This window comes from Lolium perenne, chromosome 1, assembly GCF_019359855.2.
Source record: "Lolium perenne isolate Kyuss_39 chromosome 1, Kyuss_2.0, whole genome shotgun sequence".
Classification (NCBI taxonomy): Eukaryota; Viridiplantae; Streptophyta; class Magnoliopsida; order Poales; family Poaceae; genus Lolium; species Lolium perenne.
The window spans coordinates 193,138,773-193,157,245 of NC_067244.2; the positions used below are offsets into that span (position 1 = coordinate 193,138,773).

Genomic DNA, 18,473 nt, shown 5'->3' on the forward strand with positions numbered 1-18,473 from the left:
ACGAAAGGGGCTGTGGGGCGCCGAGACCACAAGGTGGGGCGGCCCGGCCAGGGGCGCGCCGGCCTGTGGTCTGGCCCCACCTTGGGCCTTCTCAGCTCCTCCTTCTGGCTTCCTTCGTCATCTTGAAAAATAGGATTTTTGGTATAATTTCCTTCCACAGTTGATCTTCCGAAATATTGCGTTCTGACGGTGCTTTTTCCAGCAGAATCCTGGCTCCGGTGCTTGATCCTCCAATAATGATGAAACATGCAAAATAGATGAAATAACATAAGTATTGTGTCCCAATATGAAATATATCAATGAATAACAGCAAATTATGATATAAAATAGTGATGCAAATTGGACGTATCAAGCCCCACGAGGTCCATGCGCGGAAGTGGTAGGGCACGTGAGCCGCGGGTCGATGGACAAGACAGACACATAACACCTTGCAAAGCCCGGGCCCAAGAAGGCGCGTAAAGCATTGCCAGTTCTAGGCCTGTCTAGCCTGCAAGCTCACCGTACGCCTCACCATCGCCCGACAACCCGCACCGTCCCAACCGGCGGTCTTCTACGGTTTTCTTAGGTCATGTTTTGTTTATAATATTTTTCAAACATGGGAATAAAAAAAACATAGGATAGAGATGTCATGACATAGACCATGGCCCACCAAACATGGGAGGAAGAGTAACCGGACACCAACACTCTTCGGCTCGACCCATCCATGACGCAAATTTGGTAGACGGATAGATCGCGCAGACATTCGGTCCGTTTGGATCGTCCCGCTAGAGGCTATTTTTTTTGGTCGGCCTATCCGCACAGACCATTCCAAACTGCGCAGGGCAGGATGTTAGCCCCGCTGGAGCGAGTGCATGGTCATAGACAAAGAGAGTACGCTTTATATCATCACAGTGGATCTCGCGTCATGGGCATTTGCTAGAAATCGGAACGAGCCTATTTGCAAGAACTCCATAACATGGGAGAATGCCACGGAGAGATTTCCATGCGGAAATCTTTACCTTAGTTAAAACCAAAGTTTTCCATAAGTTATCCCACACTTTATTTATATTTGATTTCCTCAGCGTCTATAAATTTCATTCCCAATATTATCAAACTAGTGTTTCCGTTCTTGTTAAAAAAAAAGTGTTTCCATTCACAGCTTCACACTGATAGGCTGATCTGAAAGATTTTTTTTGTACCTCAGCAAAGAATTACTAGTAGCGAGGCTTGCTAGCCCATAATGCCCCCGGCAGGCCGCAGCACACGATCGAGATGGGCCGGACTTTTGCGCCGCGGGCTGTATTGGAGCTACGCATCCGCATCTTACAGCCGCCGTTCGAGCTTTCACAGCCATGGCCTCCTCCGAGCCACCCTCGCCGCCGCCGCCGCCGCCGCCGCCCGCTCCGACCACCATTAACGCTCTCACCGATGACCTCCTCCGCGAGATCTTCTTCCGCCTCCCGGACCTCCCGAGCCTTGCCTGCGCGGCCTTCAGCTGCCGCGCCTTCCTCCGCGCCGTCCGCTCCTCCCCGGCCTTCCGCCGCCGCTTCCGCGAGCTCCACGCGGCGCCCATCCTCGCTCTATTTATCGAACCCTACATGCGCGCCTTCGTCCCCGCCGTCAGTCACATGTCCGACTCCGACACGGGCATCACCGCCGCCTTCGCTGATTTACTCAGAGACGACGGTTCCTCCGAGTGGATGTATCATCCCGAGGCTCCCTACTCCGACGGGTATGCCTTCTTCATCAACCGGAACACCGAGCAGAATATCTTCTACAACGTCCACACGCAGGCCCTGTATATCTACCCCAGGAAGTCCCACGTCGGCGTCCACACATTCCTCGAGTTCCGCACGCTCCCTGCCGACCGAGATGGCCAGAGGCCATCCCGTGTGGTCTGTGTTCATCACGATAGCTCATGGGCGTGGGCGCGCCTGGCCATCTTCTCGTCTCATGCCATGGAGTGGCAGGTCATCCCTGAGTCCGGGACGCCGCTGCTTAAGGGCGGCAGCTACACAATTGGTACGGTTATCGGTGGGTTCGTCTGTTGGTTATATGAGGACTGCATTCTCGCGCTCAACATTGCTAAGTTTCAGTTCTCACTAGTGGATCTGCCGTCGCCCTCAGACCCAGACTTGAACTCGTGTTTTAATATTGGTCAGACCAAGGATGGGGAGCTCTGTTTAGTGGGTGCGCAGGAATGCACGCTTTCTGTCTGGCTCTTGACACCGGACAATGGCGGGGTCGAGAGATTTGTGCTGCACAAGGCGTTTCCATTGCACACAAGTCTTAAGGAGGTCACTGGGCGTCCAGTAGAGGATATTGTTGATGTTGGATCGCAGCTTATAATGGCTATCGATGGCTTTGTGTACCTAGCTGTTGTCTACAATGGGGATCCTCAATCTTGGTTCGTGTCCGTCTGCCTGGAAACAACAGATGTGAAGCTCCTCTTTAAGAGAACAAGCTGTTCTTCCTGCTTCGATCCCTGCATCATGGCCTGGCCTCCTGCTATGATACATAACGAGGTGAGTCCCGTTGTTATGTCTGAAGATTCGGGTGAAGTTTCTTCATATGTTTGGTCTCTAGATTGTGTATCAAGTTGTGTTACCTGTGAGCATTGGATTGTTGCATTGCCTTGAAAATCAGCTGCAGGATTTCAAGTTTTGCTGCAGTACATGTCTGACTTTAGATATAGTAGAGGACTAGTCCCTGCAAAAAAATTGAATATATTATAGGACTTCAGTTCTAGATTGTATACCACGTACTATAAAGATCCAACTTTTCAATTGGCATCAGGATTTGTGCATATTGTTTATAAGGATCCAACTTTTCAATTGCCATCAGGATTTGTGCATATTGTGTGTTAGCATGAAGATGCAAAGTGCTGCACTGCCAATATTTGAGGCTGGAAATCCTTGTTCACAAAAAAGCTCTTTACACTTTATTATGCTAATCGCTATGAGATGCCAGTTGCAATGATATCTTACTTCACGTTATTGCTTCTATGGATACTAGTTGGTCTGTATAATTAGAACCTATTTCCTTGCACAAATTTGTCTATGAAACACCTGAATTACAAGTTAGTCATGATTTTTTGTGTGTCACAGGAGGATTCAGAAACTGAAGTTATTGGCGACAGTGTTGGTGATAATGGCCGTGTTGGCATAGAAGAAGCTTCCCCTATCCTTTTCACAGCATTGCGATCATTCAAAGAAGCTTTGATTGACGATGGCAATGCAAAATTTGTGTGCTATATGGATTCCTTCTTACTTGATGATGAGGTTAACTCTCTTCTGAACAAAATCAGTACTTTAGATGCAGGACTAGCAGCTGCGAGAGACCGTGTCTTGAAAATAGGTGGTCGCTCCGATATCAAAAAGGAAAGGATAGAACGAGAGGGTTGGTGGCGAATGTGCAAAGGGATGTTGCGGAGAGCTCGTCCTAGTTGCTTTGCCAGTTGATCTTGGTGTGCTGTCTTTCTGCTCATGAATTATGCTTCTGTTGAATTGCTGCATTGTTCTTCAGTTTTAGGATGGCGTGAGCGCATATTGTCATATTACTTTTGCTGAGTTTATCCAATCGATATGAACGAAGTTTTAATATATGTTCTTTTCCCCGCAAAAAAGAGAGGAGACAGTTAAAAAAAAAAACATAAAATTACCAGAAGTTGTGGATGCTTGAATTCATAGCTAAAAGAACAACAACCAATAAACACAGAACATGTGTCCAGTCTGTAATCAATCATTTTGCCTCTGCACCTTAACCGCAACATAGAATTAGCCACAAATTCATTGATGTTGAACTACCGGCACCATGCATGGATGGTTCTGCTCTTCTACCTTGTGAACTTATCTCCGTAGATTTTCAAAGTTTTACAGCCGGGGACTAACAGCACCTTTTCTTTTCTCGTGAAGGGATAACCTAGGACTCGAATTCATCTATGATCTTGTTGACATTTGGAAGTGATCTGTTGTTGCGTATTTCCAAAAACCCAGACCTTGTGTAACTTCCAAAGTGATCAGTCTATCAAGAGTTCAGGATGAGCAAGGTATCAAAACGCTTCCAAGACTTTCGCCGTCTGTTGCTAAAGTTTCTCCAAACATGGAAACCAAAGCAATATGGCTGCTAGTGGTAGCCTGATTGCTCCAACCCTGTGGGCGGTGGGTCGGCAGGATGTGCAGACAGCACCGGATCGGGGCCTCTCGGCCAAGATCTGGTTTGTGGTGGCAACAGATCTTCTTGATCCGTCCAGTGGAGCTAGCGGTGGCGGCTTGAATCTACGCCATCTAGGTCGCCTGTGGTGGACGAGTTGGGATGGTGGTCAATACCCTCCTGTTCGCCCCTAAGCTAACTCCTCTCGTCATTGAACTCCAACTCCACACCTACACCCATCCCAGCCTAGGACTCAGATTCATCTATGATCTTGTTGACATTTGGAAGTGATCTGTTGGTGAGTATTTCCAAAAACATAGGCCTTGCTTAACCTCCAAAGTGGTCAGGCTATCACGAGTTCTGGATGAGCAAGGTATCGAAACGCTTCAGTGTTCTCAAGAATAGCCGTTTGTAGCTGAAGTTTCTCCAAACATCGGAACCAAACGCAATATGGCTGGCTGGTGGTAGCCTGGTTGCTCCCACCCTGTGGGCGGTAAGGTAGTAGTAATTCAACATGGCGATGATGTGAGGGAATTGATACTCACGGCCTCCTGGTATATATGGTGGATGTGTCGTCAACTATTTCATGGTGAGAAGGTGTCGACAACCTCAAGTGTTGCGATGTCTATTAAAAAAGTTCCAACAAATATTATTAGGGTTTTGAGAAAGAATCCGTTGAAGAAGAAGAGCATATGATCTAAGCTACGGCTGGGCGCCATTTTATGATATATATATATATATATATGGGAAATAGCCACATGACTTGGTGCATAGCTGTGCACACCCCCAAAACCGTTGATCTACACCATTATTGATATAGGGAGCAGGCATGTGGGCTGAAGGATTCCAACGCCGGCAGTTCCGTCCGTCACAACGAGAGCATGTCTCATGCAACGTCTACGCATTGCATGCATGCTTTTAACCGAAACAGAAGGATACACACGTTACCTCAGGACGTAGGTTAAAACAAGCATTTCACCACACACGACACAATAGAATCTGTGGTGGCATTAAAACCTGGGGATGTTTAGAACGCAGCGTGAGGCGTATGAACCATTGTTTGACATGACGTGTTTGTACTAGTGTGGATGGTATACACAAGCAGCTACACACACAAAGTTTAGGTCAGTCATCCGCTGGTTGGATGATAGAAGCAGCTACACAACAATTTCTTTCACGCCTCCCGCCACTATATTTTGAAAACTGAATCTGTCGACCATACGGCTGTCGCCCTGGACGCAAATAACATGCTAGGACATGTTTTGTGTAGTCATGGAGCGTTGCGTCACACTTCAAATAATCATATAGCAAGCTCAGGGTGCGCGCGTGTGTTGGAGCAGGGTTTTATTGTGGAACAACGCCGTTACACGTTACCTGGAAGTTTTCGTCGTGGATCGTTCGCGGGGTAGCAAATGAATTAGGCAGCCACTAGAAAGGCCCAACGTAGCGCACATTAGGTGTAGTTCTCTAGCCGAATCCTTGGTGCTCGACGAAGGCTTGCATATCATTCCTAGCTCGCAAGAGCAAACAAGGTCTTGCTGATAAACAATCAGGTTCAGATGCCAACTATCTCCTCCCTATACCTAAATCCTAGCAAATTCTGGTGCTTCTGGTAAGCAGGAACACCAAAAGCAGAGGATCGGACGCCGACCCGGGTGAATCGGAAGACGAAGATCTATTTTTGCTACATGCTTCTTTGTTTCTTCGAAGGTACGCGTGCGATCTATATTGCTGTCTAATTCAATGTACGCCTGTCCTCATCTAATGCTTGCAACAGATTTAGTCTGTCCACTGTCTCATCCCCTTTTCACGTTTCGTCTGCAATCAGGATGAGTAGCGGTCCAGGATCATGGACCGGTGGGAAAGGTCGCAACCAGCCGGATCTAGCGACGAGGACGATGTTGCCTCGCGTGGCAAACAATCAGCCCAAATACGGCAACTCAGAGCTGCTTGTTTGTCTCAACAATATTGTCAGGTTGTTCACAGAGAAGCAGATTTTGGTTGCAAAGTCTACTGGCTTCAGTACATTTGCAACACCAATTCATCCTATAGAGTTTGACAAGCAGTTCACGGTATGGCTGATGCCAAGAGTCGATACCATGTCCAGGACAATCGGGCCAGTAGATGGTAAGAAGATCATGATCTTCCAGGAGGACGCGGCTATGGTGTTTGGCATCCCATTCTCTGGTAAGGAGGTGTACGACTCCTCATTGGACAAGTCTGCAACGATGCGCCAAGAGGTTATGGCCCTCATTGGCATGGAAGATTGCAAGGCAAAGCCCAATTATGCAGCTTTCAAGACTTTGTCTGATCTCGCTGGCCGTGAGTTGAACGAGGAAGAAGAAGCTAAGTTAAGGTGTCATTCGCCGTGTTCGTGCTGTGGATGTTGTGCGATGGAAGAAACCCTGGAGAGAAGGAGTCAGTCAATTTCTGGCCAGCTCTAAAATGCCCTGCACAAATCCACACATTCAACTGGGCATCATATGTTCTTGACTCAGTGATTTCAGCCTGCGTTAATGCGAGGATGGCGACGAGGTCGAACACATGCTACTCTCCACCCGCCGGGACCGTATTATTCCTTCAGGTATTACGTTTTTTGTTTCACTCAGATGACAATCGACTTAATCTGAGCTCACTTAGTAGACACTATACCCACATCCCAATCACATTTTTACTTATCCTCATGGCAATGTCTGGCAGGTTTTTTACCTTGACAACATGGATTATGGTGCACTGTCACTGGCCAAAAGCAGCCTGCCACGAATCAAACTATTTGACGCGCAAACCTTGTCCAAACAGATAATGGCAGAAACTATTGGTCTCCGTGGCCAAACTCCATGCAGAATGTTCGGTGCCGGCAAGGTAATCAGAACTAAATAAGTTTAGTTGCAAGCTGGGAGGTTTCCAATCTGGGATTCACCCAGGTCTCCTGATCATGCTCCTCTTATTCTAACGTTGATTCTCCTCGCTCATTTTATTAGATGAGGACAGACGAGCAAGTAGTGTACAAAAGAGTTGTCCGTTATACTGCAGGGAAAAGTTCATCCGCCACAACTAAAGCATCACCTGTGAAAAATAAGACACCAGATTGTGCTGACACAACACCAAATAAGCCGAAGAACATAGCACGGAATTCGCATACAATTAAGCAAAAACGGCAGAGGGCTGAAGCACCACAAAATTCCCATGCAGTAGAGGGAGCCACTACCACGATGGACGTAAGTACATGTTTTTTTGGGGTTATCAGCAAGTGTGCCATTTTGTGTGTCATGTTAGGGACACCATTATATTTTTTGGTCATGAGCAACTTCTAATAAATATCGCTGATTGCGTTGGTCACCAGGTCAATATGGAAGCGTTGCTGGCCGTGAAAGCACACAAAGCGAGATGCCTGAAGATACTCGCTGTAGCAAGAAAAGCGCTAGAAGACGAAGCTGACAAGTTGATGGACCAATTTAGTGTGATAGGCGTCACAGGGAAAGTCCCACATAGCGTCCCTACTATTCCGGACCCCGATTTTCAACAAGCTGAATTACAAATCTCACCTGGTCAGCCTTTTACCCCATCACCCATAATGTCCCGCCCAACACGTAAGCATGATTTATGCATTTCTTGCAGACAACATGGTTTGTTTTTAATTTGCATGAACTGTAACTTTTCTTAGCTGACCCGTGACACATCCATTCGTAGCTAACGTCAATAACATCATACAAACCAGGGTCCCCTGACGGAACAAAACTTAGAAGATATGCTGGATGCGAAGCACCGGCATTCTCTTTCGGGCCAGAGTTCGACGGGATGGAGGTTAAAAAACATACAACCAAACCAGGATTGTTGCATGGGGGTACCTCCGCTGTGTCGCCAGTTGGCCCTAGTCCACCGAGGAAAACGATTCGACTATCCAGTACAACATCACCATTGTCTGCCACAAAAAAGAAAAGCGGTGAGTACCTTTTCAACAAGAGGACAACATCGACAATTAACCTCAATGACATTGCAGCCGAACTGGAGTACACACAGTCACCTGTCACTCGGAAGGTTGTCCGCGAAGGACGCATACTATGCCCCCCGAGGGACACATCGCGCCCTTACAGTGAAGCGAAAAAAAAATCAGCAGCCGAGTTCCACAAGTGGGCCATGCAATTACCGGGTGACAGTAACAGGTTCGAAAACTATATGCGATAAGAAATACAGTTTCATTTGACATTACCATTCATCTCACTATGTGTTCAATTTTTTTTTGACTAAATGCATAACCAAAACACAGGTACTGGGTGCGTCACGGACATCCAAAGTTCATTGAGGTATCAATGGAGCAGATCATCGCCCAATTCAAAACCAACGGGACATATGAACCAGAAACTTGTGACGCATTGCTACGCAGATTCCAACAAGCAGGTGCAAACGGAGCAACAACTTCATGGAGACATTACCTAGAAACCGATTTCGCGGTAATGGCATATCGAATCAACGGTTGTCCGCAGTTCTATATTTTTTTCGACGCATCCCCATCTCCAATGTTGTTCCATCTGTTATTCGGATAATCAACCTACCCCTTATAACGATGCATGTTAGCACCATGTAATAATTACATAACTTGTTCATGCATTTCTAATCATTTTACTTACTCAGATGCGGGCACTAGCTGGTGAAGACTACATTGCCTCAAGGAGTATCCAGAACCAATGGATTGGCAAACAGATACAATACGATGTATCAAAGTGCATGCTGGTGAGATAACATCTATCTAGTTCATAGTTTATCTGACGTCACTCTGTTGTGATTTTGTTTGTTGCCGGATGCAGATAATGACCATGTCCACAGTTGGAAATAGGTGGGTAGCTTTTGCGTGGGACATGAAGAGAAGGCAAATAACCATTCATGATGCAGGTAACAAGGCCGAACAATGGGATTCCCACAACCAGGTTTCAAAGATCCTAAACTCTGCTATACGCACTTGCATTGCGGCATTCTTTGACGGGTGGAACATAGATTGGGAAAATTGGGCAACGGTTTATATGTCATCTCCATCGAGCAAAAAAAACAGCGCCGATAGGTTAGCACATTTCCCCTCCGCTTGTAAAAAGATGCAGTAACAATTTGTCTCAAATTGTACCATTAAAATTCACTTATCTTTGCAGAACAAAATATCCCAACACCCACGACTTTGCACCAGAAGCACTTCAATTCTGCCGAACCTTCGACGGTATCAAGCAAGGTGGCCGGCTCACATCGGTGAGCACGGGATGCACTACAAATTTTATTTTTAGATGCATCACCACATTAATGGAAATAATTGACGCTCTTAATCTTTTGACCCAATCAATATGTCCACTTTTTATGCCATTCATGTATTATTTCTTGCATTAACGTTCCATGACACACTGTACAAATACTTACAGCCCGCAGTCGACATACCAAGCGCGGCTGATCTGCTCTTCGACCTCCTACACCTGAAGAACAACACAGGGGCACTGCCGCCCCAGTTCGTGCAGGACGTGGATGAATGATCGCAGGTTGTGCAACACAAACCATGCTCCCATCCAGCGCATGCAAGAACAATTCCCTTAGTCGGCGACCCCCTTGTACTCTCACTTGGAACCATGACGTGCATCATTCGAAACAAATCATTAATTTGTTATCGCAAAAATCCCTTACTTTTACAAATTACCGGTGTCACGGCTCATATTTGATCCGAACATATGTGCAGCTTTTTGCATTGCAAGTAGGTTCCACACGGAGAATTTATTTCTGCAAGTTATTGTTGCGCGATGTCAATATTGATGTGTGCATTGCAGGTTTATTTTGAAGGTCAATGCCGCACCAAAACATCTTTTGTCCAGCTGACTCACCACCACTGCATCTACCGTGTCAGTTTTGCTTATGACCAACAGCGCCATAAACTATTAAACCAGAGCCCCCTGGCATCACCACTCTAGTGACGTTTTTTGTTATATAGCAGCAGTACAATAAACCCTTAATACGAAATGGCAATTTTCCAGGAAAGTAAATGATTGCAGGGAACGTCACCACCGCATCGCAATTTACAGAAAGGCGGGCAACCACCTATATGCACAGTTTTTCTCTCCAGTCGGTACGCCCCTTTGAGACAAACCTTGGTTGCGCAGCATCAACACGACAAACTATCTAACCATAACCTGCGCGCGCACATTGTTGCATGTCCAGTGGGTTGAAGACATAGAGGCAAACTGCCCCTGCGCAACACCATCACGCCCAAAAACCTCTCTAAAAACAAACTGCGACCAGCTAGGAGTTCACCTGGGGCACCGATTTGTGAAACTGTTCTCACGTCCTCCAATTGCTGACAACTATCATATCCCATAGGTGAGTTGTTTGCCCAGCAAAATGCACAACAAACCACGCTAACATGCACTGGCCTCCATCGCCTTGTACGAAAAACCAGCGGACCATGCAATTTTCGTGAATAAACAGGATGGGTTTTGCTGTACCGGGAGACAACACATAGAAGCCAACTGAACTATATGCGTGTGTCTCCTGGTATCGTCGTCACTTTTTTTCCAATGCTCGCGCAGGACGCGGCCGTTGAGGATGGATCACAGTTCGTGACGACCGGCTACACTGCGTTCCTACTCCAATCAAAGAGCCAGACCAACGCCACGGCAACTAAATCAACGCATGTCTACGCTGGCGATGCGTCGACAATCTGAACCAGCAGAACATCTATATAAACGAGAACAACCTATTCAAGGCAAAACACAACCAACGCCATGAGGAACAATCGCCTAGCCATGCTCTTAGCCATCCAGGTCGCTTCCAAGCAGATTCGCAGGCCTGCCGGCCGTTTAGCTAGAACTCGGAGCATCCCGCGCCACCGCCTCACTGCGACGCCGGGGTCGCCAGCCTCCACTTTGGCCACTCACACTCCCAACAGCCCAGCTTCCCCGCCAACCCCTGGCAATGACATGACACCGCCCATCAGCCCCAGTGTTCCGCCAGCCACCCAGATCGCCATTGCCGAAACGGAGCCCATGGTCCCCGGAGACTCTTCTGACGGAGTTCCTTCGGAGTTTTCGTCTGACGATGAAGAGGTGCCGGAGTCTCCTATGCAGGATACGGCGGCGGAGGACCAGCGCGACACCAACGCTGATGGAGAGGATGAGGACGAGGACTACAAGCTAGTCCTACAGGACTCAATCCGTGACGAGGAGGAACGTGAAGCTAAGGCAGCAGCACTTGAGGCAAACAAGAAGGAGAACGAGACCGTCGATGAATGGCTGAAAGCGGTGTCAGGCGTTGAAGAAACTCCACCTCCGAAGGACACAGGTAAAACTTGCGAACTCTGACGACACCGGTAATGCACTAACGTGTAGACGATCTTTTTGACATGCTTTATCTGATTTCAGTTGCTTCTGGAGAAGACCTTGCCTCAGTCTTCAAAGTGGAACACGGCGGCGCACAAGTCAAGGCGGAGCCAGGCGCACTGCCGATGAAGGATGATGATATCATTGACATATCTGACGGAGAGGACTCAGCCAAGGAGCCGGGATCGTCATCGGCACGTCCGGGCAAAAGCGCGGATGACGACGACGTCATCAACATTTCAGATTAGGTAGATGTAGGTTGGAGAGTGCTACCATCCCGCTCCAATGATCGAAGAACAAATCAGCATGTTGCTGTTCTAGTTGTCCTTAGTTTACTAGTAGCCTTGCTATGGATTTATTAGCCTCTCCCAGTTTAATTCCCAGTTTAGATTGTCTTTATCTCCGCCCGCATTTGTGTAATGTACCCGACCGTAACCATTAAATATGAGTGTGTTTCAACAATCGCCTGCAACGTTTTACTACAAGTGTTCGCTGCTACTGAATATCTAGCCACTTATTTTTGCATTCCATTATAACCCACGCCAACAAAAAATGTATACCCGACCTGTGTAAGGGCTTTTTACCTGTGCTTAACGTGCCACCCCGAAAATTTAAAAATCCAAATACTAAGTGTCTGCTATTTTCCATGTCAAACCTAATGCATTACATTTTCAAAAAACTAAAACAACTATGGTTAGAGTGGGAGCATACAATGCTCACTTTATGGGACCAGTTTTTACGCACGCCAACAAAGGTACGGCTGCAGCCATTTTCGAAACAATTCAATTAATCAATTAGGTGGACGCTAAATTTGACAACTAGCCCTCTGTTTTCACTTAGCTCAGCAACATATCCTCCGCCAACAAATACAATGTACAACACCGATGCCACGTTTCTAAGAAAGATATATCGCTTTTTCATTCGAAGTGCAATAATAACATCACCTTTTCCCACCTCCTCCCGCACAGGTAGTATCCCACCCCCTATGTCGCCCCACAAGTACAATTGAGCGCCCCGTAACTCCCCAGACTCCCGTAACTCCTATGCCCTAACCACCGCCGCCGCCGCCGCCTTTAGCGCCGGCAGGGCAAAGACCCTCAGGGTGTGGGGGCGACGGGGGCCCGTCCTCATCGGCGCCTGGTAACGTGTGCCGGATCCCCTTTCCTCGATGGATGGCGGCCGCGCGGATGGGCTGGGCGGCGGCGGCCTGCGCTGCGCCCCCTTCTCCCGTCGGCTCCCCCTACGCCGGCATGTTTCGAATGGGCGAAGGCAGCCAGCGCTGCGGCCTCCCTCATCCCGTCGGCTCTCCGCAGCACTCCAACAGGGGCTGCTGGTGGGCGCAGGCCAGACTCATGGCCTGCGACATTCCCCCCCCCCCCCCCCCCCCCGCTTCTCGCCGGTGAGTGCAGACGACATCGGGATTCAACCGCGACACGAGGTCGCCCGGGGGCAGTAGTTTTGCGTAAGTATGTGGAGGTGGACCTCTTATTCGGCGGGAGGGTTGGCATGCGGTTGTTCGTCGTGGATCTATCGATCTACTACCGCGTTCCGGCGGCAACATAGAGATGCTTGCTAGCAGGCGACGGAGTCGCCGGTTCATGGTTGTAGTGGCCACCCCGGGATGGTCGCCGACGTGGAGGTCCGACCTGAATAAAGGCGGTGGTCCTACTGTCTCTCTTGCGTCAACAGGAAGACTTACCGGAGGCTCAGACTCGTGATCTAGCCGGAGTGTTCAGGTCAGGAAGACCCCGCCGGCGAGTGTGCTAGTGTTTTTTGCCTGTAGGTGGCTGGATCGGTGGTATTCGGTCGTGCACACCCATGCCTTTATTCCGACCTATTGGTTCTGGAGGTAGCGGCGCGAAGGCTCTGGTAGTGTGTTGACATCAAGCGATTATGGATCCATGATGGTAGTCGCGAGAAGAGAAGTTCATGAAAGCCGGAGGGGAGGACTTGCTAACGGAGGCTCAAATATCCGCGATGATTCGAGGGACTTGCTTGTCGTTCCGGGCTCCACAGCAGCGTTTTGAAAGTAGGGGTGACAACACAGGTGAAGTTCATAGTCGTACATTACTACGCTGAAAACACAAGGTCTTGCCCTAACTGGTTATGCCTGACAATGACCTTGCTGGAGGCAGTATTTTGAGAGCGAGAACTATCTTTTAGGGATGAAAACCTTAGATCGTTGATCGGGCGATGATGGTGTTCGCTCACTGGAACCTTCTTGGAGGCGTCGTTTTGGGAGCTTCTGTATTGCAGGTGTTTTGTTGGCGGTGAATGTATTGTTGTTGTTATGCCCGAGATACTGCAACGGGAAATTTGTTCCTTTGTTTTCTTTTCTTTTTCTTATCTGCGTGCATCCGTAGTGACATTAGGGTGGTACACAGTCGCAGTTGCTTGGTGTAATTGGTATCGTCTTGGTATTAATATATCCCCTTCATCCAAAAATGGTCGGTATTGCAACCTGGACGCCAATCTTACCAACAATATGGACAAGCTTGATGGCCTAGATACAGCTTTCGATGCCAATTCTGACGCCAACCCCCATGTCCTATTGACTCGATTCCCGCCATCCCGCCACAACTTGCGACGATGCGCACGCCGCGTTCCTCGTCTTGAGCTTTCCGCGGGTACCTCTAGTGCTGTCGCAGACACACATGACGCGTATTCTAATGAAGGATATGAAGACTACGAAGGGGACGCGGACGATCAGGTAGCTGAGAACGTGCGGGGCGAACAGGAAGTCGAACAACCTGCACCTGGCCGTCCACGCCAATTGAACCGTAACGCTCGCCAACCTCGACAACGACACGTGCTGATGATCATGTTGTTAAACTAAAGTTAAATATTCCGCATTTGTTGGGTAGAGATAATCCTGATGCATACATTCATTGGGGAATGGAAGTAGACAAACGCTTCACATGTTTACGCTAGCCCGTTCATTTTTCCCCGTTAGTGCTGATAATTTTGAGTTCACCGATTTTAAATCTATTCTTGCTCGTAGACTACTTCTTGCTAATATTCCTACTAACTGGAGTGGTTTTTAATTTTAGCTATGCTCACTAGTGTTGTGCCTCCACTTTATGAGCGTGATTTGCTGGAAAACTTATCTCACCTAGAACAAGAAAAAAACTTAGTATAGCCACCAAAGGCTGCAAAACCATAGTGCAGCGTCTTTACACGCCCCGCAAATATGATTTCGAAAATACAAAAATTGTCCCGTTATTTGCAGCCCCAACAAATATCCGTTGCCCCACTGTATTGCTACCAGAAAGATCGGACGAAAAAGTCAGTTTATGCGTGGCCCCGCACTTGGGTAGTGCTGAGTCAGGTTGTTCTATCATATCTAACATGCCTATCGGCTGCTCTAGCAGATTAGATTCACAAACCAGCAACAACACACGCCACCAGCCATAGTCAAGCCCATCCACCCAACGCCAACCATGGATCAGATGCATAGTTTCTAACTTAGCATCGCGAAACATATGATACAGGCATATGACAATGAACAGAGGCATCCCGACTCACCCCCCAAAAAGGACAGAACAAGGAGTGTAGGCTAATGCCAACAATTTTAACGAGTGGATGCTCTTGACACTTTCTATATCTTTGGCTACCAGCCTCATGCGCTAATTCTAGCTGCACCAAACTGCATCACACTACACGTAACGTTTTTACAGCCATATAAAGTCCATGCGTTCTTGACGGAGGTGCATGCCGGCGTTAGCTGCTCACAACAATGTGAAGTACCCAGAGACCCCAAGTCACAATCAAGCTCCCTATATCCAACGGCTGAGCCGGTGTGCACAGCTACCGGTTATAAATAAATATATATATATATATATATATATATATATATATATATATATATATATATATCCAAGCTTCAAATTTTTATATGAATCCACTGAGTTTTATTGTGGCTTTGCTGATTGACCATGTATCTATTGTTTGGTTAATAAAAATACATAGCATAGTCTTGATGTTTCCATTAAAAAATGCCCCATCTGACCTAGAAGTCATTCACGCTGAACCTAGAAGTCAGATTTAAAAATGGTTTCGCCGGAAGGTGAGATGACGGTCTGTCAAAATAAAAACGGCTTCTACACATGTCGTTCTTCGAAGAATTAAGGAAGTGATGGATTGCCACTGAGGAAAGGAAAACTCCAAACCGCCGATGGGGATGAGTTCAGCCACCACTCGAACTTGGAAAGGTTTGCGAGTGAGGATTTTACGCACGTAAACATTGCATGTTATTTCTGTATACTACATGTCGACGTCGTCCAGTATCATATCATATCTCCACGTCGCAGGAGGGGTTGCCGAGCAGAGGCGCCTCGGGGACACCGGCGGCGCCGACGCCAGGGCCCTTGCGGACGCCGACGAGCAGGTCGCAGCGCGCGTACATGGAGCGCCACCCCCTCCGGAACGGGCCGGACACGAAGCGCACGCGGCCGAGCAGCACCACCCGGAGCGACACCACGCCGTAGGACACGTCGTTGGCCAGGGCCGCCGCGGTGTCGTGCGACACGGGCACGGGGGGCGCCCCGGCGCCGGCCCCGATCACGGGCGCCACCACCACCGCGCTGTCCGGGTCCTGCGCCAGCGGCGGCAGCTGCGCGGGCGCCGTGATGGCCTCCCCGCGGTAAACCACGTACGCCGTCAGACGGTCGTACCGCGCGGACGCGCGCCCGCTCGGGTTGCGGATGACGAGGGAGCACTGGAACGACGCCGCCACGGCGCTGGGCGCGCCCGGGGCCGCGGAGGAGGCGGCGACGTTGGAGATGGAGTAGACGGCGATGGAGTTCACGGCGAAGGCGGGGCCGGTGGGGCGGTACACGAGGTAGAGCACGAGCGCGGTGATGCCGGCGAGGAGGAGTATGACCAGGACGAGGAAGCAGAGCGTGCGGAGGAGCCCGCTGGAGCCCCTGTCGTGGCCGTAGTAGCCGTAGCCGCGGCGCCGGGCGGGCTTGAGGTCGTCGGCGTGGACTCCCTTCCCGCCTTTGTGGTGGTGGCCTGGCTCCGGGGGAAGGTGGTGCTCTGCCATGCTCGATCAACCCGCGAGCGTCGAGCTAATTTTGGGTTCTCGAACAAGATGTATGTATGAGTACAAGGCTGGATAGGCATGGAGTGACGTTTGTACAGTAGGAGTATATCAGTATGCGGTGCGCGTGTTCTGACTTGTGTCCATGCGCGTCAGCCTATCTGCCTATGCATGGCCTCCAGCGGCAAGCTCGGTCTCCGATCGGTGATCTTTTGGATGGAGCGGCACTGGAGCTGTGTGCATGCACCTTCGAGGATCGGTGGTCAGGTTGAAGTGGCAGACAACTGGAGTTGATATTACGGCGAAATATTCTTTTTAAACGTCAAAAAAAACAGAGATACATGAAATAACTTACTCTATATATAGTAGTTTGGAATCCCCAATGTTTAGTGTTTTCAACCCAAATTCAATTTTGATCTAGGGTGCCTATGACCATCCTACCAGAAAACTGAGGTTGGATGGTTAGGAGGGTGATTGTACCCAACCCACTAGAGTTCAAACTCTAGGTTTGATATCTGTGGGTCTCATAAAGGTGAAATATTCATTTAGTGGGAGGCGACTTTCCCGTCGATAGCGAGGTGGCTGTGGTGGCTTCGTCAATTTCAAGATCCAATTCACCGGCTTAGTCTTTCGGAGGTGCTCATAGGGATAGGATGTGTGTGTGCGCGTTCATAGGAGTGAGTGTATGCGCGTGTATGTGAGCGTCTGCGTTTGTACTGTGTTTCTCAAAGAAACTTTTGAACAAAATTTCACGCGTAAATGTCGGCATTCTATATGTGCAAGCCAAATTTCACGGAAAATCAACATTTTTTGTGTGTCCTGAAAGAAATAAGAAAATGTCCCCGTGACCAGTTTTTTTTAGCACCGATATTCTTTGTTGGATTTTCAACATTTTGAAATGTGTATGAAATCATTTTAAAAATCATGAGCATATGCTTCTGAGACCCAAAACACCACGTCCGCTTTTATATATTTCTACAAATGTTCCTCTTATTTTTTTTATTTGCTTGTGTTTTTTCTAAAGTTGTATGGTACTACCTCCGATTCAAGGAATAATGCGCCCTCGTTTTATGTGTTTTTCGTTTGACTAAGAATTACTTCAAATATATAAAGATTGTTTATATGAAATTAACATCGTTAGAAAATGTTTTTCAATACGAATCCAACGATACTAATTACATATAATATAACCAAGATTTTTTATGGTCAAAATTCGCCTTGGAATAAGCGTGCGCCTTATTTCCTTGGGACGGAGGTAGTAGGTTCCTAGCTTTCATGTGGTTGGCCATCAAAAGTTCACCATACGAACTTCATCAGGAGAGAAAGGCCAACAGAAAGCCCCAATCCCACCCTCTAAGAGAATCTCTAGCCCTTGACATATTTTTCTAGAGATCCAGTGTCTTATTAGCATTTTTCATATGAAAACATGGCGCTTAGCATAAATTTTCTGGAAAAAGTTCCATCTGCCACGGCTTCGATGAAAAATTTGCTTTTAGGGACAGAGTCAGATGCAAGCGAGCCTACTAAAACCCTGGTAATGTAAAGAGTTAAGTTATGGGGCATGACCATAGTTTTGTCATGATAGTTATCAGGAAGGCTGAAGACTCCAGTATTGCAGAAAAAAGTAAGTCGGTTTTCTCAAGAGAACTACGAAGAAGTCCTTGATTTGCACAAAATTACATCAAAAGTACATTTACCAAGAGGACCTGAAGCTCTAAAAAAATGACAGAAAACTCACGAAGTGTTTAGAAAAATTGGGTAAAAATGCTATCAAACGCCAAATAATCTATAAATGAGAGCAGAGGCTAAATCGTGAGGAAAAATATATATGGATGCTTAGAACAAACATGAGCACTCTAAGGGGATTATTGTTCTCCTCCCCATGTCATTTTCTCTATGTCTATTCGAGGAATTGCCATAAAATCTCAGAAGACGCAATAAAATAGGAAAAAATATAT

General features: G+C 47.8%; 2 protein-coding genes across 2 annotated transcripts; one reads left to right on the forward strand and one right to left on the reverse strand.

Annotated features, from left to right (window-relative positions):
• The first annotated feature begins 1,261 nt into the window (after nucleotides 1-1,261).
• On the forward strand, nucleotides 1,262-3,583 carry LOC127317114 (uncharacterized). The gene is made up of 2 exons (XM_051347641.2): nucleotides 1,262-2,504; nucleotides 3,087-3,583. Exons 1-2 carry the CDS (start codon nucleotides 1,332-1,334, stop codon nucleotides 3,438-3,440), a joined length of 1,527 nt encoding a protein of 508 aa, XP_051203601.1. The 5' UTR covers nucleotides 1,262-1,331; the 3' UTR covers nucleotides 3,441-3,583.
• Nucleotides 3,584-15,459: 11,876 nt separating this feature from the next.
• LOC127335948 (NDR1/HIN1-like protein 1) lies at nucleotides 15,460-16,808 on the reverse strand. Its single transcript, XM_051362686.2, has one exon. It carries the CDS (start codon nucleotides 16,516-16,518, stop codon nucleotides 15,766-15,768), a length of 753 nt encoding a protein of 250 aa, XP_051218646.1. The 5' UTR covers nucleotides 16,519-16,808; the 3' UTR covers nucleotides 15,460-15,765.
• Nucleotides 16,809-18,473: the final 1,665 nt, after the last annotated feature.